Source organism: Natrix helvetica, assembly GCF_964273705.1.
Source record: "Natrix helvetica genome assembly, chromosome: 2".
NCBI lineage: Eukaryota > Metazoa > Chordata > Lepidosauria > Squamata > Natricidae > Natrix > Natrix helvetica.
In genome coordinates this window covers 194499776-194524532 of record NC_138552.1, presented here as the reverse complement: position 1 = coordinate 194524532, position 24757 = coordinate 194499776, and the positions used below count along the sequence as shown (strand labels likewise).

The following is a 24757-nucleotide window of genomic DNA, read 5'->3' as shown; positions in this document are numbered from 1 at the left end:
CACCAAATATTCTTTTAAACTTTCAGATTTCAGAGGGAACAGATTGCCTGTTTTAGAAAAAGTTGTCCACCATTACTGCTTTCATCAAGGAATTCCTGGTACATGATTCAAAATGTAATGGAGATCCTTCCGAGCACAGTTTGAAGGGCTCCTTATTCGTCAAGTCAGAGCAGAAATAACATTTTAGATTGGGTAAATTTGGTGAGGTTCCAATAGACTTATTTTCACAATAGCTTCTAATAAAAAGTATGCCAAGCTGAAGGTTTGTTATGGTTTTCTGAAATTATAAGATGTGATTATTCTAGCCACACTGTCCATAATATACAGCACAATACACTGTGTAGTGTGATTTGGTGTGGTGTTGTATGATGTGATATAGCATAGTGTAGCGTAGCTCAATCTAAGTTTTTCTCTAGAAGTCAAGGAATATATAAGGAATAGCTCTTTATTTTATCATGATAACAATACTGTAGAGCAGTGTTTCTCAATCTTGGCCACTTGAAGATGTCAGACTTCAGATCCAGAATTCCTGACCACCCATCCACCCATCCTCAAGTCACCCAGTTGAGAGACTGTTTCAAGGTATGAAATAATCAGGCTTAGAGCAGTGATTAGCTCAAAGTCCCCAGGGAATTTCTGTAGCTGAATATGGACATATATCAGGGTTTTCTTGGCGTTAATATGTTAACTGTGACACCACACAGTTATTAAAAATGTCAAACTAAAGTGCCAAACATTCTACAATTAACAACACTAAATACATTCACATATCATGGTATTCCCTTTCAGGATAAGGAATGTTTTGTAAGCTAAACAAGTAAGCAAGAGCAAGCTAAATAAATTCAATACATCAATAAAAGAAGAAAACATACTTAAATCTAGTTATTATCTATATAATTCACAACAGTTCTCTGTATCTTAAAAACCATCCTTTCTTCCACTATGTCCATTCATTATGTCATTATATAGTTTTTAGTTCTTTAAACTTCTCACTTCTCTCTTTTTATGGATTTCCTCAACTATCAAATCATGATTTTCTCTTCTTCCTCTCAACCCATTAACTATTCTCTTTATATTTATTTTATAATTTAAATTTCATTCATTTTCTGCAAGGTTCTTTGTTCATACTGATTACTTATTTTTATATTCAATCTATATTCATTTAGCTTCCACTCATTCTTGACCTATCTCTTCTTGTCCTATAACATACATTTTCTGAATATCCTATTCCTCTATTGACCTTACTCATCTAATTCTACTCTGATATTAAAAAGTGAGCTGAAAGCATTTTAACAAATGTTCATTCCCACAACTGATGACGTATATTCAACTGTTTCTCCCCCAGTATTTGCATGTCTTAAATTTCTCCATCTGCCTTCCCATCTTTAGTAACAGTCTATGAAGGTCTGAAAATATCTACTTGGTTTGATTTATGAATAACTTACAATAACTCATTTCATTTTTCCTATTGCACACAACTACCTTGGTCTTGAAACATTAATTTTCAGATCTATAATCCTCATTGCAAGACATAATCTATCTAATATTCATTTAGCCAGACATATGGCACCTTTGTGTTCAACATATATTTATGATCAACATCCTTCTAACATCATTAAAAATGTTCCTAATATATTCATTCATGCATGCATACATTCATTAAACACCCAAGAGGACATCAAACATCCTAATTTTGTTTCTTGCTCAATGTTGGACCATTCACTAAGCATTTAACTTATTCTCATTATTCTTTTTTACTTCTGTAACATTTCTGTCTTATTTATTTAGCAGCAAAACAGTGCAAAACATTCCATAATTCAAGTCAATCATTTTATCACATGCTTTTTTTTTTGAATGTGCATTCATTCATTCACTCATTTATTAATTCATTCATATAAACATAACTACAGGCAAAGTTTCTAAAACAACAAAACCCAAATTCTTCTAAAGCACTCTGAAGAAGAATGTTTTATGATGCATGTGAAGAACTTGAAGGGTCATAGAAAAGCAGATCTCAGAAGTGAACTCATGCCACAAAAAAGGAAAAAAAAAGGAAAGAAAAAAGAAAAAAAGAAAAGGAAAGAAAAAAAGAAGAAAGAATGAAAGAAAAACCTTGTAAGAGGTTCCCACAAGCCATTTCAAAGGACACTCGAAGCAAAACATTCATAATGATAAAGAAATACATACTCTGGTTTGCTCCAGGGAGCCAGTAGGCCAATCTTCCGCCCATCACCGGGTATTCAGCTGTAAATTTTAGCAGGCCAAAACTCAGGTGAGAGTTTGAGAAAATAGAGATGTGATTTTCTTTAATAGGTAATGTATTTTTTTTTAAATAATAATAATTAATGGTTCACTGGATACTACTTTAGAAGCTTCTAAACAGTATTAGCCTGTTAAGTTGTCAAAATGCTAGTGGATGAAAAGTGTGAGAAATAAAGCAACATGCAGTGGAAAGATGCATCAACCCTAATCCAACACACATATTTTAGGATGCTCCTAACCGCTAGTCCATAAATTCTGATCATTTCCTTACTTCAAACCGTGGTTTGTTTTAGTTAAGATTCTAATTGAACCAGTTCAAGAAACTAGAGCATATGAGAAATAGCAGCAGAATTGAAGGTAGGTTAGAAATGACTCTCCCAGTTTCCCCAATTATTGCTTTCAAGATTATTATTCAGAGATAGGCAGAATATAAAATTATTGGTTGTGATGTATATTTTCCCAGAAGGATTCTAGTGGCTTATCGTATTTGTAGCTGACAATTCAACTACACCAGATTCATATCTATATATGTGTTTTTAAAAGATTATAATACTTCTATATAATAAAACTATGTGACCGATTAAGAGAAAATAAATAAAATGCAGATGGTGCCAATCCATTTATTATAATATGATTTGGTAGAACATTAAACTGTTATCGTTATTAAACAGCACCAGTGACGTGCGGTGAGGTTTATAGCTGGTGAGGCAGCAATTTTTTTAGACTTGTGAACTTCAACTCCCAGAATTCCACAGTCAGACATGCTCAGTTGCGACCTGCCGCCCTCCGCCCTGGGATTCGGCCACGGCACCGCCTGCCAGAGCTGCGCGGAATCCAGGGCACGCTTGTCGGGCGAGGGCAGCGCAGATGGGGAGCGGACGGAGTGGAAGAAGCCTCTCCCCCCCGCTTCCCACACCTGAAAGAACAAAGGGAACCTCTGCCGCCGCCCGGGCAACCTGGCCGGCCTCTCTCGCAGCGACTCTCTGGTGCCGAGCTGCAAGCACCTCAGGCTGGACTGGAGCTTCGAGTCTAGGGCAGTGAGCCATTCGATAGGAAACTTGCCTCTTGGAAGGAATGAATCGGCTTGGCTCCTGCTTTGTCTCTCCTGCCTCTTCGCTTCTCCATTCGGTCGTTGGGCGGCAGATCGAAAGCGGGAGCCAAGCTGGGTCATTCCTCCCAAAAGGCAAGTTTCCCATCGAATGACTCGCTACCCTGATGATGAGAGGTTAGGCTGTGCCTCACTTGCCTCACCTGACTGCACGTCACTGAACAGCACTGAATATTTATTAAGCACAATCTTAGGACAATGATATGATACTAAATATAAACATTACTTCCTTTAAAGTTTTGTCACTCCCTGTATCTACATCTTTATCCATACTTATATCAACAGTTCCTTGAGGAGATGGTAACTATTGTTCAGAAAAGAAGGGGGCCAGATAAATGTTGTGGAAAGAGGAGCAGATAAATTAATATATAGGAAGCCCATCAACAGCACCACTTTTAGAATGCAATTCCATTTATTAATTGTTTTTCATTACACAATTATTGTCTTAGCAGTTTCCTTAACATAAGCTTCATTACTTGGGAAGGCAGCAATCCATAGCCAATTTTCTTTTCATGTTGTGCTTGTTCACATATAAATGCAGACCTTTTGTTCAAAATAGTTGCAATTAATAACTTCAAACAAAAGAAATGCAAAATCCTTCCACTCAAAGCCATTTATAATCCACTAAAATGAATTGAAATTCTCATCTTGAGCCTAACCTAATTTTTTACTGATAATAGGAATGGATTCCCAAAAGCACTCCATGCATCTTGATAGTAACATCCTAATTTTCTTTCCTGGTAAATGTTTTAAATAAGATTTTAGCACCCAAGGAAATTAACCTTTAAATTAATTGCACTTATAAAATGCCACCTCTGCTTTTGTCTTCAGCCTAATTACTTGCTAAAATTTAAACCAGCCTTAGTAGCTGGTTTTACTAGCTATCCTTTCAGTTTAGATTACTTGCAGATACAGGGAGCCAACTTCTATCTGTGTATCTGCTTCTATTTGTGATAACATTATAATGATTTTGTTCTGCCTCTACAAGACCTGAGCTGTTAAAATCCTTATGATATGCCAATCTGGGCTTGATACAATTCAGAGCACAATGGGAAAACTGTCACTAACTCCATAAACATTTCTGACTTTTTGTTCATTGTTGGGAAATTTCTTAAACAGATAATCCACATCACTATGGTACACTGTATTGGTGTCATCTTCCATAATTAGCTGAATTGTTAAACAATTATTAAACTGTTTGCTAAACAAACAGGACAATATTTTAATGTGTAACTGAATAATTCAGTATATTTTGTTTTTAAAATAAAGAAAATGAGCTAAAGGAAACTATGGAAAATGGCTGGAATGGTAGGGTTTAAACCACCGTTATCTCTTTTGAGTTTAATTTTCTGAGAAAGGCAGCTTCCCATGTCAACTTTTCATTAAAGACAGTATCTTGGGTCAATTGCCCATATATATCTAGTGCAACATTTGTTCTGCCCTTATAGTTCAAGTTGTATAAAACCATGATCACAAAGGTCTGGGGTTAAGTGCCATTTGTACATACACAATGTCTGAGATTCACAACGTTACTATGCAGTGCATTGCCTGGAGGAATAATTTTTCTTTGAACATCATCTCATGCCAATTTACTCACTCCTCTTTAACATTTCTGGGTCTGAAGCCACTCTAACAAGCTCTTTCTTTGAGAGATATTCTCAGCCTCAGCCTCTTTTGCTGCCTAGAAGTTGTTAAGAAATTCTTAAGTTCATGGGCCTTGCAAAACAAGTCAGATAGCTGTACCTTGGGCCAACCTAGGGGCCCTAAGAACTGTCTCTGCCACCACATTCTGTACTAGTTGTAGTTTCTGAATATTTTTCACGGGCAGCCCCATGTAGAATGCATTGCAATAATCCGGGCATAAAATGGCCAGGGCTTGAATGACTGGGTGCAGAGATTCCTGATCCAGGAAAGATTTCTCCTTGTCACAACTGCCACCTGCTCTTCAAGAAGGAGTTGTGAGTCTAGGAGAAACCCCAAGTTGTGCATCAGTGCTATCTGTAGTAGGCCCAGATCTCGAAACTCCATCTCACCCAGCTGTACATGTTAAAAAGGAGTGGAGAGAGTACCAAGCCCTGTGGCATGCCACAAAGGAATGGCTGTGAGCTGGATCTCTCAATCTCCATCAACATTGATTGGGACTGGCTTTGGAGAAAGGAACACACCAGCGTAAGACCGCACTGCCCAGCCCTATACACTGTAGCAGCCTAAACAGCATATTATGATTGATGGTATCAAAGGCCGCTGAGAAGTCAAGGATGGGTGTACTATCCCTATCCTGCTTTCACCAGAGATCAAGTACAACCAATGTAATATCGGTCCCATAAATGGGCCTGAATTCTGACTGGAAGGGGTCAACAATATTAATTTTATCCAAGACCATCTGAAGCTGCCAAGAAACACTTTTTTTTACCAAATAAGAAGGTTGGAAACTGACAAATATTGTCCAGGCGGGTGGGATCAAGAGATTTTTTTCCCCAGGTGACATCTACAGGATTTTTTTTAATAATTAAGGAATACTTAAGGAATACATAGGCAAATGATTGTGATAAATCTGATAAGATACTTGCATTGATTTGAAAATTTGAAATATACTGTGAATAGGGATTGTCAATTTCAACAGATCTTGGTTCAGTGCTTTTATATAATATTCAACCTCTCAGCAACTATGCTAATTTTAAAGCTCCTAATCATCAAATGTGTGAATAGCTGATTTCACACAAATATTTATCTAGCATCCAAGCTCATTGTTTCTGATTTCTTTCATACTCAAACCTGTCCCATATTTATTGAAGAGCAGTTCTTTAAGACCGTATGAGACAATTTCAGTCAGCTTTGCTGCATGCATATTTGCTTCCTGCTCAACTGCTTGTCAAAATAAACCTTATTCCAATATATGTAACTCAGAGTTGAACTGTGGAGTCATTGTTGTTCTCTGAGCTTGGGTTTCTGCTTGCAAACATCACATTACCCAATTAGGTAACATCATCAGGGCAATTGAATGTGGAGTTTGCTCTCAGTTTATAGTAGGCTGCCCCGCTATAGGTTGCCCTAGTGTGTGTTTTCTCCTTAGTTTACGGCCCTTTGTTGGTCCTGAACATTTGATTAAGGAGGCAATCTGGATTTGAAGTTTATTTATATGGATATCTAGAATCTGGCCTAACAGAATTATAGTTGGCTGAACTATTGGAAGATGGAGTGATACATTTGTCATCAGTTTGTACTGCATGTGTGATGATCTCTATGTTTGTACTGGGCTATGCCCTCATTACCCTATACTCACTGGTTCTTTTCTTATGCTGGGTGCAAATAGAGGTCATTGCTAACATACTTTCTGATTGAAAGGATTTGTCTTCGGTCCAATATTTTCTCATGAACACAATATTTCTGTATTTCTTGGTGGTATGTTTCTTCTCTCCCTTCTCAGAGTTAAGCATGCTTTCAAAAAGATGACTATTACACAACTGTTTATTTTCAGCTTCTATATTATGTATGTTTAAGATTGTTCTATTAATTGATTAATTGAACAATTGATTAATTGTTCTATGAATTGATCAACAATCAATTGATTGTTGAATCTATTAATCAACAAATAGATTGTTCTATTAATTGATAATTGAATTACTATTAAGTAATTCAGAAATAAATTACTAATATAAATAATAATGTGCTTGGCTATATAACAAAAATGAATGTAAAAATAATAACATGACACAACATAACATGATTAATGCTTTTTTTTTTGCACGTTTCTTATTAAAGGCTTTTTAAACTTTTGAGCAATTTTTGAATTTCTCTCTAGCTAGTTAGAGGAATGAATACCTGGCTTGGATTTTCAATGCTGATTACTCTCTGGAGGAATCTTTAAAGGATCGAAATAATAGTAACAACAGTTCAACACTGAAGCCATGTCAAGGGAATTGATGGGCTCTCCTTCACTGCATGTATTCAGACAGTGAATGGATACTTATTAGTTGTAAAAGCTTTATCTGGATTCCTGCACTGAGCAGAGAAATTGATTGAGAATTTAAATGGCAATTTAAGATTTGATGAAATACCAATTGTATGTCAAATTATAATGCTTAACAGAGAAAATTGTAATATTTTTAATCTCCAATAATCTGAAGTAATTGAAACTTCTACATTTATGCATAAAATTAGCAATAAGAATTAAAATGCTCATAACTACTCAGAACCACAGATAGAAAGAGTGGAAAATAAAATGACAGTCTAGCCAGATTGCAAAGTATCCTCCGTATATCCCAAAACTAGTGGGAGCAACATCAATCTTTATGAAGCAATAAGTAGCTGCCTCACTCTCATTAAGGGATACTGGTGTTTGTCTACCTACAATATCTTCAGAAATAAATTACTAATATAAATGATAATGTGCTTGGCCATATAATAAAAATGAATGTAAAAATAATAACATGACATGACATAACATGGTTAATGCTTTGTAGAAAAGGATTCAAATAATTTAATCCCACAGAGTTAAATGATTGCAGTTTTAGGATTGTAGTTTGTAACTTGATCTGTACATTTTCTTACAAGGAAATGCTATTCTATATATTTTCAGGAGATGGAAGTTATATACACATTAATTTGGAAGAAAGGCTCACTGAACTTAGTGAAACTTACTTCTAAGACGATGTGCAAAGCGAGGTATTCCTCAAAAAAAAAATCAGGTTTATTTATATAGAGAATAAATATTATTACATCATGGATCGTGCTTGCTAACATTAATGTAACATTAATTAGTTTCCAGTGTTGCTCTATATCAGGGGTGTCAAAATCAATTTCATTGAGGACGCATCAGCATTGTGTTTGACCTCGGGGGGGGGCAGAGTGGGTATGGCCAGGGTAGGCATGGCCAGTTTGATGTCGCTCATGTCGGGGGCGCCTGTGGTGGCCTGAGCGCTCTGCCAGAGAAAATGGGCTCCCGAGCTCCATTTTTGGCTGCGACAGCCTCCTGCAACCCTCACATGGCCCTCCTGAGCTCCATTTTTGCTGGCAGGGCACCACAAGCCAGTCCTTAGCTGTTTCCAAGGTGGCCCTGTGGGCAAGACCTAAGCACCACATGGGCTGCGGGTCTTGAGTTTAACACCCCTGCTCTATAAACAGAATAATAGAAAGAAATGTGGAAACTAAGTGATATGGGTCACAAAAGAAGATATTACACAACAAAAGCTGTTCATTAAATGATTTAAAAATACTATCTTTATCTAAATAATCATATTTGGCAAACTTCATTTATCCTAAAGTGGAACCAGGAAAAGCTCTTTTGAAAGCCTCCATTATGTCTTCATCTCCACATATATTAAAGTTCAAGATGTGGTGATAAAGTCACCAGGTTAGAAAACTGAGATCATCCTATCTTAGCCACAAAGCCAACTGGGTAACCTTGGGCCAGCCACTCTCTCTCAGTTCTATGAATCAGGCAAGGGTAAACCACTTGTATTATTATTGTATACTTCCCAAGAAAGTGGTTTGTCAATTTCTTCTGACCAAGAAAATTGTAGTCCAGATAGTCACAGGGAGTAAAACAACAAGAACAACAACAATTTGCACACAAAAAAGCAGCCTTTTGCTACTCTTGACAGGGATTATGGATATTGAAGTACAATGATGTGAAGAAAACACAACTGGGAAGAGCTGTTTTAGATACGGTAATATGACTTTATCTTTTAAAGTTCACTATGTTTACACCATTCCTTTTTTATTAGGGCACAACAGTGCCAAAAGGGAAATCAGTCTTAGAAACTCTTTTAATTTCATGTAATCTACAAATCCCAACAGGCTGGTGTTTTATTGATGACTCTCTAGAGCTTTTTATGAAGTAACTAAATATTTAATGTTTTTGCAAAAAAAGAACCAGAATTGTTGGGGAAGTTGACATAAAGCTTGTATTGGAGGAATCAAATTGCATAGAGTTTAAACTGATTAAATGAATATTTCAAAGTAATAAAATTACTGTGCAATTTTAAGAAAATGTAGCTCTAATAAGAGTTCCAAAAATAACTATAATGTGTGAATAATATATTCCATCATGAAAGATAAATGTTGACATTTTAGTTGCTTTAAATTGCTACTGCTAGTATTTCCAGTGACAGTAGAATACAATTGGTTTATGGTATCAAATTCAGCGACAGTGAAAAATAAGGGAAACACAGATTTCCTCTCTGCGTCATAGAACTCTAACTCTATCACATTTTATTTCTAAAAGGTTTAATCTTTAGGTTTACATTCTATTTTACACCTTAATTCATTTTTCCTATCTGCTACCCTTAGAGAATCTTACATTAATTGATATTGTTTATGCCTTGGCATATGAAGCACTGTTCCGAGAGTTCCAGATTTCACTGAATATTTCCCAAGAAAATTTTGGACAGTTTATCTAAAATAATAAAATGATTATTTTAATCCCAGAGTATTTTAACTACATTAGGGACCTTACTGATTTAGAATATGAATCTGCCTAATATGAATCTGCCTAATCTGCCTAATGAATCTCCCTCTCTGTGAGAGCGGACCAATCCGCTCTCACAGAGAGGGACTACTCCGGGTGCCATCCACTAAGCAATGCCAGCGGGCGGCGCCCAGGAGTAGGGCCTTCTCTGTGATGGGCCCAGCCCTCTGGAATGACCTCCCCCCCCGATATTAGGACCACCACCGATCTCCGCTCCTTCCGCAAGAAACTCAAGACCCACCTGTTCCAACTAGCCGGCCTGGCCCAATTATAGTTTTACCTTCTAATCCTCCTGGCAGTTATTTTAAACTTTAGGGTTTTAATGTTATTTTAATTCTATTGTGTTGATTTTATGCAATTGGTTTGTAAGTTTTTATACCTCCTCCATGTAACATGTAATATGTCTACGTTTTGATCTTTGATTGTACACTGCCCCGAGTCCCTTTGGGGAGAGGGAGCGGTTTACAAATCTAATAAAATCAAAAAATCAAAATCAAATAATTTACAATACTATCCAAACCAAACATAATTTCATTCAGCTGCTACATAGTGTGATATGGAATGTGAAATGATCCTGTACATTATTGGAGACTATAACTAATTTTTGTTTCCTCTTCTCTCAGCTGACTGGGGCTGATTCTCAGCCTTAAGATACCCATAGTAGATTATTAAGATGTCTCTGTAGGCTGAACTAAGAAGTTGTGGAGAGGGGAACCACTAAAAGCAGCAAGGGAAATTTCTTATGTATGGTTGTTCAAAGAAATACATAGAGATGTCCATGAAGTCACCAAGTATCCAACCTGACAGAGATTTTTACCTCTCCTTGCTTATACAACTTGCTACAGCTGTTCACTTTACAGGAAAATAAAGATATCCTAAGCTCTAGGCTTATTTACAACCTTCTTAGGACACCAAGGAGATAGTGAACATGTACCTAAGCAAATCTTTTTCTTGATCAGATGGCTTATTGGAATATTTTCCTTTTAAAGAGTGATTATTAGTATCTGCCTAAGGTCTATAAAACAAAGCATAAAATAAACTCATCTTCTGCTCACACTGGCATATTCTTGGATCATTAAAACACCTTATATTGTACTTATATTGAATAATAAAATAAATTAGAAAGCCTGGAGAACATGTCAATTATGAGAGAAGAAAAAGATTTGAGGTATTCATGCATCCTTTATTCCAGGCTTCATGGATTTTCTTTTATGAAAGAAAACTAGGAAAGAATTTTGCTCCACAACATGATATCTAATCCAACCTCAGTTAGAACTTAATTTTCTTCTCCTGGTGAAATCTAAGAGACTTCAGAATGCTAAACTATGCACATGGTTACTGAAATATTTAAAAAACAACACTTGTATCTTCAGGGCAGAAGTAGATGTCATGTTCAACACAGACTGGAGCTGAAAAATAGGAGTTTTTTGTCAATTTTAACCCCTCTCCATCTCCCAATAGCATTTTAAGTGTATTTATATGCATTGTGGACATTACTATATTGTCCTCAACATAAATTAGCAATAGCACCTAGACTTGTATACTGCCCCTTTGTGCATTCTCTGGATGATTTACAATGCCATCTTATTGTCTACAACAATCTGGGTTCTCATTTTAACAATTACAAGGATGAAAGGCTGAGTCAACTTGGAACCCAGTCAGCATCAAACTGTTGGCAGTTGGCAGAGTTTGCCTGCAATGCTGCACTCTAATCACTATGCCACCCAGGACTCCTTAAAAGGATGTTGTAGCAGAATTTGAGAAGCAAGATAATAAGTGTGGGTGAACATTTTTGGAATAGTGAAAAAACTCAAAACAGAGCTTTCTCTTTCTAGATCTCTTAGACATAATATATAGTTTTTCCTTCAGAAACATTTTGTTATGTTGGTTCAGATGTGACGAGAAAACTGCAAGTAAATTGTTAAGGGAAAATGTACTTCTAATTTATATTTTGTGCATGTAGCTATATGTGTGCCTCAGTGACGTGCGGTGAGGTTTATGGCTGGTGAGGCACTGACACAGTGGTGGGATTCAAATTTTTTTAGACTTGTGGACTTCAACTCCCAGAATTCCACAGCCAGGCATGCTCAGTTCCGATTTAAAGCGACAGCATTTGTTTTTCTCCTTTGCGAAAGAACTTTGCTTCTTTCTTTTTCTTTTTCTTCTCCCTTCCCCTCCTTCCTCCCTCCCTCCTCCCTCTCTCAAACACACACACACACATACACGCACACACAGAAGCTGGGTTGGACTATCTCTCCCTTTCCTCTCTCTCACTCACTCTCTCTCAAACAAACACACACACACACACACCAAGTTGGATTGGAGGGAAGAACACCAGCGAAGAGACCATAGGAGCCTTTGCCCAAAGCCCCGCACCAGGAGGATGAAGTTTGAATTCCTTCCCCTCCCTCCGACAAACACGTACCTTTTCCAGCTGTTTCAGGATTTCAACTCTGCTCTTGCCTTGGGTCCTCTGAAGAAGCCCCGCCCAAACGAGCGCCCTCTACTATGAGGCAGGAGAACTGCGTGCCTCACCTACGTCAGGAATTTTTAGGCTTTTAACCCTTGCTTAACTCTGCTCGAGTGATCATAAAACGCCTAAAGTCAGACTAGATGAGGCATGCAGTTCTCCTGCCTCATAGTAGAGGGCACTTTTTTAGAGGCTTTTTTAAACAGTTAAGCAGAGTCATCCACGGTGAGACAGCAACTAGCTCAGCCTGACCTCAGCTCTTGCCTTTTTCCTTTTACATTTTTTTCTTTTCATGATGACAGTGGTGAGGCTGTGCCTCCCCTGCCTCCCCTGACTGCACGTCGCTGGTGTGCCTACACTATTTGAACTGTTTGTAATGTTTGTCCATGATCCTGATGTACAGTGCAAAAGATAGAATGGAAGTAAAATGATGACATAATAAACTCAAGGAAGAGGGGTGACTATTAGGATTGTGTGCAGTTTTAAAGGGAGATTCCATTCAAAAATCTCCAAGGTCATTCAGGATATACAATCAAGGCAGTGTCTTTAAATGATTTCATAGAAAGTCAACTGTAACATTGGGTTTTGCAGAGACTCAATGGTTGTTGCAGCTTTCCTTCCATATTTAGAGAAAATCAAAGGGATTGGGAACTGGCTGGTTGTAAGAGGCTGGAGGATACAAATCAATTCCTCATTAGTTTTATTATCTTCACAATCCCTACCTGTCAAAGCATTGGGAAGAGTGTTGCCTTGCTGTTTGTGTCTCTCTCTTCTGACATAATTTCTTTAAGAACATAGGAGGGAGGGAGAGAGGGAAGGAAGTAAAAAAGTAGGAAAGAAGGGGAGAAGGAGACTTTCCAATTATTCTGCTGCTCTTCTTTAACAGTTTTTCTTGTCTTTCCTCATATCTTTGTTTACCTTTACCTTTATCTTTTCTCATACCTCACTCTACCTAGTCTTGTGTCCTGCATCTAAATTGCCATTCTTCAATTCTTCCAGTTTCATCTTTTATTTCCCTTTGATTCTGCCTACCCCAACAAATATGCAATCCTTATGTCTGCCTTCTGCTACTTCACTGTCACTAGCTTGTACTGTATTAAGTCTTCATTGCATGAATGCATGTAAGACTGCATGCCCATTGCTGAAAAACTGTAGACAATGCAGACTAAATCTTTATAACTTAGTGTATTGTGTACAGCATTGTGACAACACCCTCTTCAGAGCATTATTTATTTAATCAATAAATTTACATGGCCACCCATCTCACATACCTTGAAAGACTAATAATTAAATCAGAGCAATAATAATAAGAACACAGAATTGGGGGAGAAAACCCGGGAAAAGCGTAGGATAGCAACAGAGAATACTCATAAACACTCAAACTAATCCCAAATTGGACTCACTCATACTATCAGGGCCCTAGAACTGATGGCAAAGGCAGATTTTTAGTGACTTACAAAAGGCAGCAAACAAAAAAACCAGGAACAATCGTCGACAAGTTGATGTTTTCACATTGTAATATGTTGCTGAATCTTTTATTAAATTGAATCACAAATCCTGAATTGATTAAATGGAAGCCCCTTTCCTTAGAAACTCAAATCCAAATCAGACCGTGACATTCCTGAATTCTGAACTGCATCATAATTCACACACAATATATATATTGCACTCTCTTTTGATGTTAGCAGACTCTCTTCTACTTCATCTCTTTGCCATGAAACTGTATCTATCCTTGCCAAATGCCACCACAAATCCCATAGCCAATTACGAGAGGTTTACATACAGGATAAAGCATTAGTAAGGCTGTAGTTATCAGTTATAGTGAGAAACAAAACGAGCTGTGCTACTGAAGAAAGTTTGGAGGGAGAGAATTTGCGCAGCTTGATTTCAGAACAAAGTAATTATTTTGTAAAGCTGCATATTACCGTTCTCTCCATTGGCTTCAAACAATTGGGAGCTTTTTAGGAGCCCATATGTTAGGCAAGCTTCTAAACTTTAACTTATTCCTATCTTTTATAGCATGACAAAGTATTCAGAATGGTATTAGAGTGGAATGGATGAGCGAGATGGGTGATATAAAAATGATTTCAACCCGCACGTAATAAACCTTTAGTACTTACAGCTGTCCTCTTCTTCGGTGATACATTTCACAACATAACAGGCGTAGATGAATCCTGCCAGCTTAAACAAAATGGGACAATATTAGATGTGCAGACAAAGTGATTAGTAAGCTTGGCAGTGGGTTGTTCCTATAAGACAAATGCTAACCCTCCCCCATTTTGTTAAGAAAATGGCATATGTTGTGTTTAAAACAATGATACATTCTAGAAATAATAATCTGCACAGGATAGGTCCATCTGCAATGATTATCTGGGTCTATTGCAGTGGTGGATTCCCCTCCCCTTAATTTATGAACATATTTTTGTCACTCAGAAATAAATAGCAATAGCACTTAGAGTTATATACCGCTTTACAGTGCTTTACAGCCCTCTCCAAGTAATTTACTGAGTCAGCATATTGCCCTCAACAATCAGGGTCCTCCTTTTACTGACCTCGGAGTCAACCTTACGTTAGTGAGAATCGAACTGTTGGCAGTCAGCAAAATTAGCCTGTAATGCTGCATTCTAACCACTGCACCATCACAGGTCTTATAATATAATAATAAATTGGTATATAAGAATGCCTGTAGCTGTTTCACTGAAAGCTTGCCATACAAGCAAAAGTCATGGTGTGTCTCCCACAACTCTTACTGGTTATAAGATAGCCACTCAAATCTAAGGAAAAGGGTGAAAGAAACACTTTTCATTCAGGGAAAACTGCTCCCTCTCATTTCAACAATCCATCCATATGTGCATTGCAGAAGAGAAAAAGAAAGTGGCTTTAAAGAGACCTCTGTTTATAAATACAAGAAAAATCTAGCACCAATGGAAGAGAATATATATGGGTCATGAGGATTGTACTGTCACATCCTTGATGCTCTCTGACCCTGGTTGCTGGCTTGCAGACATTTCATTAACACTAGGTAATATCTTCAGTGCTGTGCACTGCATCTTCAGTGTGCTGAAGATCTTACTTAGACATGTCTGCAAACAATCAACCGAGCACAGAGAGATCCAAGGATGCTACAAAAACTACTCAAAGAAGAAGTGAAAGAGATGTTTTCAGATTGCTAGTCTTCCTTTCCACTAGAATTCACAGCCCACTTAAATAAACTTATAGGTCCTGTTTACCTTAGAGCAGGGGTGTCAAACTCAATTTCATTGAGGGCCGTATCAGGGTTGTGTTTGACCTTGGAGGCCGGGATGGGCATGGCTGGTTCAATGTCACTCATTTTGGGGGCGCCTATGGTGGCCCGAATCCTCTGCCAGAGAAAACAGGCTCCCTAGCTCTGTTTTTGGCTGTGATGGTCTCCTGCAAACTTCTGCCAGCAAAAATAGAGCTCGGGAGGACCGCCTACAGCCCTCCCAAGCTCCATTTTTGCTGGCAGAGGCACCGCGGGCTGGTCCTTTGCTGTTTCCAGGGCAGCCCCACAAGCACCCCACAGGGCCAAATCCGCCCCCACCTAGCCTTGAGTTTGACACCTCTGCCTTAGAGAAATCTATATAATATTCAGAGTGCTTCCCTGTATGACATCTTTTTTACACTAGATTTTGAAGAAAGGAGCAATATTCACCATTCCTGCATTCAAGTTAGCTGTTAACAAAACTGTTCAATTCTAGAAGTTCCAAGGTCATAAACTATTTTTTTAAAATAAGAAAATTAAGTAACTAATGTCATATTTGTCATTTGTCTGGTGGTCAGTGACACCTTCCCCCCAGCAAAATCCATGTATTGATATTGCATAAAATGTAAATAAGTGTTCCTTGACATGGCAGCAATAAGGCTACCCTGCTCTATTTAGTAAATTACAGTGTAGAAGCCACAGTAATAATCTAGGACAGTGTTTTTCAAACTTGGCAACTTTAAGATGTGTGGACTACAACTTCCAGAATTCCCTAGGCTGCGTCGAAATCCACACATCTGAAAGTTGCTGAATTTTTTAAAAAAAACGCTCTAGTGACTTTTCTATAAAAATCCATGTATCTATGCCATTAAACTTAAAACTGACAGGGGGCTGGGTGGGAAAATAAGGAACACTAGCTGCAAAAATGGGCATGCAAAGATCAGAATGTTGACAGATTCATGAAGAAGATGCTAAATCTTGGAAGTGGTGGGAATAAATCTGATTACACTGTTGCATTTGGCCTGGTTTTAGAGGGAAACACAATGTTAAAATGTAATACTATATGGGCAATATTATGAAATTACTCCTATGTGCATGCTGAGGTCACCAACAGGATTAGATCTATTTTCCCATTAGCTGTATAGCTTAAATCATAGGTGACCAACCTTTTGGCTTTCCTGGGTCACACTGAGTGAAGAGCAATTGTCTTGGGCTGCATATAAAATATATATCATAGTCAATGTATATAAATAACAAACTTCCTTTATTTTTTTTATATTTTTATATATATAATATTAGTTTATATATTTAATACTAGTTTATATATTTAATACTAGTTTATATATTTAATGCTAGTTTATATATTTAATACTAGTTTATATATTTAATACTAGTTTATATATTTAATACTAGTTTATATATTTAATATTAGTTTATATATTATGGGACCACATTACTACCTGTCTAGGATTGCATGCAATCCATGGGTTAAGGATTAGATAGGTCTAAAACATTTTTAAAGATTGTTTTTTTTTAAAAAAACTGCTCCATTATTTCTTGTCTGGTGATCTAACAGTGAGATAATTAAATTTTTGTGTTAGTTTATCACAGTATACTTGACAACCAAGTCATGCCTTTAGCACCCCCTCCCCCCCAATGATATGCATTAAGTCTACACTCTTCCTCCAATACTTCATCATTATTGGAACCAGTTTTGGACTTTTGCTGGATTTTGTGTTTTGGAAATGATCCCAGACTTTTCATACAAATCAGAGATGGGAAACAATGGCCCCTTTATGACTTGTGGACTTCAAGTCCCAGAATTCCTTAGCCAGTCATAAAAAGGCCATAATTTTCCAACTCTGATGTAAATGAAAGGAATGGGGTTATGGGGAGATGGTCAGCAAAAGCCTGACTATAAAGTTTTGGTTCATATATTACCAGGAAAATGTTATTCCTCACAACCAAGAGATTCTGTTGATCCTTCTTTCCATGTTCAGTGTTCACAGAGATCTCGCTTGGACTACTGTAACGCTCTCTACATGGGGCTTCCCTTGAAATGCACCCAGAGGCTACAGTTGGTCCAGAACGCAGCCGCGCGGGTAATTATGGGGAGTACTAGGTACTCCCATGTGACACCGTTCCTGCGCGAGCTGCACTGGCTTCCTGTGGTCTATCGGGTGCGTTTCAAGGTTTTGATAACAATCTTTAAAGCGCTCCATGGCTCAGGACCTAGTTACTTGCGGGATCGTATTCTGCCCCATACATCCCTGCGACCAATCCGCTCGCACAGAGAGGGCCTCCTCCAGGTGCTGTCCACCAGACAGTGTCGAGGGGCGGCGCCTAGGAGTAGAGCCTTCTCTGTGGCGGGCCCAGCCCTGTGGAATGACCTCCCTCCGGATATTAGGAATACCTCTGACCTCCGCTCCTTTCGTGTAAAGCTCAAGACCCACCTTTTTCAAGTTGCTGGCCTGGCTCAACTTTGATCCAACTATATCGCTCCTGACGGGTTTTTTTATTTGGGGTATTTTAATTGCATTCAATTTATTTAGGGGTTTTTAAACATTGTGTTTTTACTTGTTTTTATCTATCACTTCACCTCCTCCTTGTATATGTCGTGTATATGTCTTGGTATATGTTTTGTTATATGAATGTCGATATATTTATTTCCTATGTTTTGTTGTACGCCGCCCCGAGTCCTTCGGGAGAGGGTGCGGCTAAGAAATAAATATTTATTATTATTATTATTATTATTATCAGAACTCACAGCCTAGGAAGTTGTGTGATTTCAAGCACACCCATTTCTTTGTAGTAGAAAAAGGTAATATTCATTAAGCTTCCATCATGAGGGGTCCATACTAACAATAGTTCACAGCACCAGAGTCTTGAATGTTCAAATGAACATTTTTTAAACTCCCTTTAATGCTGAGACAGTTTTCCAAGAACAAAAAAGGCAAGGATCTGGCGCTTCCCTTAAGATCAAGAAGAGTCTTATGTCTGCTCTTTTGGAGATCCACTCATTCATCAGAACGACTAGATCTGGGCTGATCATTTTAATGGCGGATGGTAGGAAAAATGTATTTCTTCATAGGTCACCAGCTGAGCTCCGTAGAGCAGGAGTTCCCGACCAGCACACAAAGACTCTCTGCTGTGCTTTAGCACAGCTTGTCAAGCAGGCCTCCGAATGGAGCCAATTATAACTGTTCACTGAACCATCTCTTTTATCACAATTTCCCAGCTGGTGATCAGCCCTAGATGGGTGTTCAGGGGCTGGTCTGCCCAGCTATACACTTTCTGACCTTTGGGCCGCTAGGGAGAAAATGTTAGCGTCTTTCTGCTCTCTCTTTTAGCTAGCCATTGGGAAGAACAGCAAATTAGCACAGATGTGCCGAGGAAATGGGTGGAAGAAATCCCTGAAGTAAATTGGTTAAAAAATTCTGTTGAATGTGTTGAGGAATTATTTTAATTATATCTAAAAGATGATAAGGGACGAGCTGCATTATGTAAGAATTTCAGCAAGTTTGAAATTCAGTACAATTCGTGGAATTCTATCTATATGTATACATAGATTTAAAAACATCTGATACTCTTCAAGAGTTGTCTAAATCAAACTATAATAGTAAAGAACTACATTGCTCAAAAGGATTAGGAGAAACTGTAGTAGAATATTGTCATATCTCATGAAGAAAGCATATTTCCCCCCCTTTTTGATATCCTTGATTCCTGGGATTACACAAACTCATTCATTCTTAAAGCTGCCTTATGGAATGCTTCTTAATTTTTCAGTCCAATCTACTTTCCTTTTATTTTACTGGTAGCTTCCTAGCTAACCTTCTTAGCTTTGGAGGGATCTGCAAATTTAATGTTCTGTTCTGTCATTAAACAATTTGGCTGGTATTAAATGTGTTTTATAGAGTAAATATTTTGGGTGATTGTTTCCGGAAGGTGGTGCTGAAGGATTACTATTCTGCTTCAAGGCAGAGTTCATTATGGAGTCCATTTAATCCCCCTTGCTTTTTAACATCTACATGAAAGAGCTGGGAGAGGTCATTTTGGCAAGTGAGCAGAGATAGCATTGATACAGGAATGACATCAGACATCTCTCCTTTTCATCTAACATAGGCTAGCTAGTTGGTGTTTTGAACCAGTGCTTAGGCAAGATCAGGGGTTGCATGAGAGCAAACAAAGCAAGATTTAATACATACAAAATAGAGATTTGGCGGAGGGGGGGGACTGTCCTGCAATAGCTGCACTTGCCCTAAAGGAGCAAGTCAAAGAGGCCCAGATAGCTTTTGTGGTATGGAGTGGTTTTTTTCACCACGCATTACTTAACCATTACTGATTTACTTTATGTGGACAGAAATAATTTCACAACAGAGGTGGTATTCAGTAGGTTCTGACCAGTTCTGGAGAACCAGCAGTGGAAATTTTGAGTAGTTCAGAGAACCAGTAAATACCACCTCTGACTGGCCCCGACCCCATCTATCCTCTGCTTCCCGAGTCCCAGCTGATCGGGAGGGAATGGGGATTTTGCAGTAACATTCCTCTGGAGTGGGGAGGAAATGGAGATTTTACAGTAACCTTCCCCTGCCATGCCTACCATGCCACGCCCACTAAGCCACGCCTACAGAACCGGTAGTAAAAATTTTTTGAATCCCACCACTGTTTCACAATATTTAATAATTCTGATGATTTTCTGATTAGACTATAGGAATACATTGTAACTGGAGCTGAAGTGGTCCAGAAACTTTAGTTAGTTCAAAATAGAGAGGCAAGATGGTTCATTAGAAAGGGCCACTATTTATATATTAAGTCAGTATTTCACTCATCCATATTGACTGTACGTCCATTTTCATATCCAGTTCACAGCAATTATTTTGATTTTTAAAGTATTAGGTTGCTTAGGACCATGTTACCTGATCTTCTAATGAGGCCTTTCTCCTATGCTTCCATTAAGGGAGGTGGGTTGGGGAAAGGTTTTTGTGAGGGTACTCCATTTATAGAATTTCCTACCCTAGAGCATCATATTTTTAAATGCCTTCCAACTGCATTTTAATTTGTATTATTTTTGGTTTTGAATTATCACCTTGCTGTTGCTTAATTGCTGCACAGTGTTTTCATTTTGTATTTAGTTTGGCTTTATTGCATATGCTTTTACTGAAATTATGTCTTTGGGTGTATTTTATTGTAAACTGTCCAAAGAGTTTAAATAAAAATTTAATAAAATATTGCCTTATCTAAAGTATGTGCCATTTGAATTTTATGAGCATGCACATAGGTGGAGAAAATATACTAGTCATCCATCTGCTGTCTATGTTAGTATTACAAAGGACTTGCATGAAATCAGTTTTGAGGCATGAAATGCAATGGCATGCTTCTGGCAAAGTAGCCCATTTGTCTAATTTAACTTTTACTAAAATCCTTTAATACCAGGCTAATTACAAACATATTTTTCACTATTAAGATGTTTAGCAGATGGTGGCCACTGAAGAGGTATATTGGAAAACTCTCCCAAACTGGCAACAGATGATGTACTTTCAAAAGAAGTAGCTGTGGGCTAAGATACAAAGTGCTCTGATGCCTTAGAAAAAGGTGTCATGTCTAGCCAATGATGGCTGTTTGCAAGGCCTCAAAATGGTTGAAAGTGTATAGATGTTAATTCTAAATTTATTTGGTAGAGATGGCTTTGATCTAAATAATTATGAATGACAGTGTGCTGTTTACTCTTGTTAAACCTACAAAAGCAGGGTTTTTTTGATATTGTTTGGCATGTCTTATGGACTCCTCTGGCTCCATTGTTTTGGAAGCTGAAGTAAAGATCTTAAGCTGTTGGCCTGAAGTTCAAGAGGCAACAGGCTGTTAGTCACCCAAGAGTGATGGATCTGACTCAACCCAATTGGCAGCTGATTCTGATGACCAGGATTTTGAGGGAAAGCGACATTAACTTCTTTGATTAACACAGCCAGGAACTGCCTACATAACCGTGAATTTCAGATGTTCCCTCTATTGGAAACTACATTCTTGCTTCTATATTTCTGTGTCTCTAATACCTTGTTCCAAGTAGCGCCTCTTTGCCCTGTGATCAAACATTTGGCTTGCTTTTCAGACTGACTCAACCTATGTACTTATCTTGAACTTGGCTTTCCTGTCTCTAAATATTCTTGACTATGTTGGAGTGCTAGGCATAATTACAAGGCAAGCAAACTCTTCAAACCTTGCTGCTCTCTAAATAAATAGCCAGCCTTTGTCTCTGTCTCAAGATTTATAACCTGCTGATAAAATAATAATTATTTATATAGCTCTAGTGCTCTCCTGCGTCTGCTTTCAAACAATTGCTTGTTCCTGTTTTAAGATGTAATTGAAGAATTTCTAATAAAAGTCTTGAATTTTTTAAAAATCCTGTCTGCTCTAGTGTTTTGGACCAGTCTTGATTAGGCTGTTAAAAGCTCCTGATTTACTGGCTTAAAACAAAGTCAGAAAACATTCCCGCACAAGCTTATCACTTGGATTTTTCTTCCCCCCTAGCCCCCAATATCATTTAGATCAGGAGTATCAAACCTTTTGGCTTGCCTGGGCTGCACTGAGTGAAGAGGAATTTTTGGGGTCACATAGGAAATATATAACATAGCTAATATATATAAATAACAACTTTCATTTATTTGGGGGGGGGATGTCTTGTAGTGCCAGGGAGTAGCTGTCCAGAGCCAAATGCGGCCCATGAGTTGGGCATGCATGATTTAGAACAAGAGTGGTAGAAGAATAGAGAGCAAAACAAAAAAGACAGTTCTCACAAAGTTGTAAGCTGTACTAAATTGTTTAGCTGATTAGGATGTAAAAGGTCAGGGAGGAGCATCAAAGTGAGTTGATAGGGCAATCTCCCCTCCCCATCCTATTTTTTTTATGAACATGTAAGATTGTAAGGATCTTAAGATTATGTGTCTAGCTCTAGAGTCACAAACCACAAAACCATGAAAAGGAATGAATATTACATTGGGAGTTATTTGGAAGAATGCTATAGTTTTATTTGCAGATAATATTTTACAAGGAGATCATTTAAACACAGTATGTCCCATCTGTACTTTAGCATGCTACCGTTTCATTCTACTATAGCTATTTTAATAGGCAGCAGCTATATCAATTGTTGTTTGCCATTCTATGCAAACAACAATAATTTATTCTTGACCTTTTGATTCTCAGTATGTTAAACATGGAATTCATGTTTTTCTGGAGGGTCAAATTCCATCATGCGTTACTCGCATGCAATTTTTGTTTATATTTTTGTCGCAACAGCAGCAGTAGGGTCTCAATTAGGGATTAGGCATTATGGTAACATAATGCTTTTCAAAATTCTCCCTTGCTCCATGGTGTTTTCCTGCTGAAAATTCTTTTACAAATGATAAGACAGGGAGGGCATAATAGTATGGGTATAAATTTGAAGTCCTCTATTTCAAGGTCCTCTGTCCATATATATACAGTATACAAACACAACTAACCAGAGAATTTCCCTGTATTATCAAATTTGATCCTGGAGTTATCTTAATGCCTAAGTATCAAATAGGGTTAAGATGAGCATGCAGGCTTGCTGAATAAAATAACAAGAAAACAATGTTCTTTTTCATGAAGAAATTAGCATTTCAGAGATCAGTTCTCAGGTGAAAAGTTGCAAGTTTCCCAAATACAGATTTGCTTTTTGTTTTCAGATAGCATCTTTTGCATACACAGGTAAAGTTGTTAAGACAAGGAGGGGAATAAAGATAGACACGAAGTGATGTAGAACCTTGTTGCAATTTTCATCACTGTAGGATATCATCTCTACTACTATTCTTTTTACACGGCTTAAAGGGATTCCCTTTCTCACCATGTTAATCACTAAATCAAATAGTTCAGGATTTATAAAGGAGATCTAAAACACAGAAAAGTATTTCTATTCAAGGATTTCTCACTTTCTGTAATTGACTATGTTACACCTCCTTGGTATACCATAGGAAACGTATGAAAACTAAAAATCTACAATTCAGTTGATTTTTCTTAACTATTGTTAACTACTGAAATCAGTGCTTCATTTAATTGTGATTCAACTCCATGGATATTGCTCCATAGCCAAATGCAACATGGTTTTATCACAATTATGACTTACTACCTTAGCAAAAAAAAAAAAAAATGCAATGAAGGCACTAAATAGATGGGAGTGCATTCCCTCTTGGAACCAATTTTCATAATGGAAAATGGACTTTTGTGGATGAATATATTTGTCCAATATCATTCATATAATATGCAAATTAATTTTTACATAAATTTCTCCATCTCCAGGATTTGTTTTCACTGAAGTGTGGATTGTCTCCTTTAACATTACCTTACACAAATTCTTTCTCTGTAATAAGTGTAGCAACACGAACTCTGTTGTCTTTCCCAGAGAAGGTGATTAAGGATGGTTTGAAATCAAGCAGCACAAAGTGGCTTTGTTTGTCTGATGCATGGCCCAGCCATTCCCTCCCAAATCTTCTAAAACTGTCTTAGCTTCTGTACAAAAAAGGTTGACATCTTCTCTATTTCTTGCATTTTCTTTTCGTTTTTATTCCTCAGATTGGTGGCATGATTGGGGTCAACCTCACTGCAGACAGATTGGGAAAAGCATTTACTCAGATTCTCCGTAGAGACCCTCTATTTTTGCAAGATCTCTCTATGGGATTGTCTCAGTCTTAGAAGGCAAGAGAATCAACTCATTCCACAGTAAGTAGTTTACATATGTTGGGAAAAATTGATGTAGAAGTTATTTTATCTTAAACAAGTCCAGGTTTGTTTAGGCCTGAACATAACACATGGGACATGGTGGCTCAGTGGCTAAGATGCTGAGCTTGTCGATCCGAAAGGTCGGCAGTTCAGCAGTTCGAATCCTTAGCACCATGTAATGGAATGAGCTCCCATTACTTGTCCCAGCTTCTGCCAACCTAGCAGTTCAAAATCATGTAAAAATGTAAGTAGAAAAATAGGGACCACCTTTGGTGGGAAGGTAACAGCGTTCCATGCACCTTCGGTGTTTAGTCATGCCGGCCACATGACCACGGAAACATCTTCGGACAACACTGGCTCTTTGGCTTTGAAACGGAGATGAGCACCGCCCCCTAGAGTCAGGAAAGACTAGCACATATGTGCGAGGGGAACCTTTACCTTTTAAACATAACCCCTTTGGGTTGTGTGAATTACTAGTTTGATTTAAAAAGCTTG

The 24757-nt window shown here is 37.8% G+C and overlaps 1 protein-coding gene across 5 annotated transcripts in view; it reads right to left on the bottom strand.

Moving 5' to 3' along the window:
• Positions 1-24757, bottom strand: part of NKAIN2 (sodium/potassium transporting ATPase interacting 2) — a gene marked incomplete at its 3' end in the record, with an annotated part of 634996 nt that overhangs the window by 19364 nt on the left and 590875 nt on the right. For 3 of the 5 annotated variants that reach the window (XM_081942721.1, XM_081942722.1, XM_081942720.1), the window contains one exon: positions 14430-14490. In XM_081942721.1, coding sequence (XP_081798847.1) covers positions 14430-14490 — 61 coding nt within the window. Of the gene's footprint in view, positions 1-2187; positions 2245-14429; positions 14491-24757 lie in introns of all 5 variants that reach the window. The other 2 variants (XM_081942718.1, XM_081942719.1) reach the window with 1 other exon arrangement.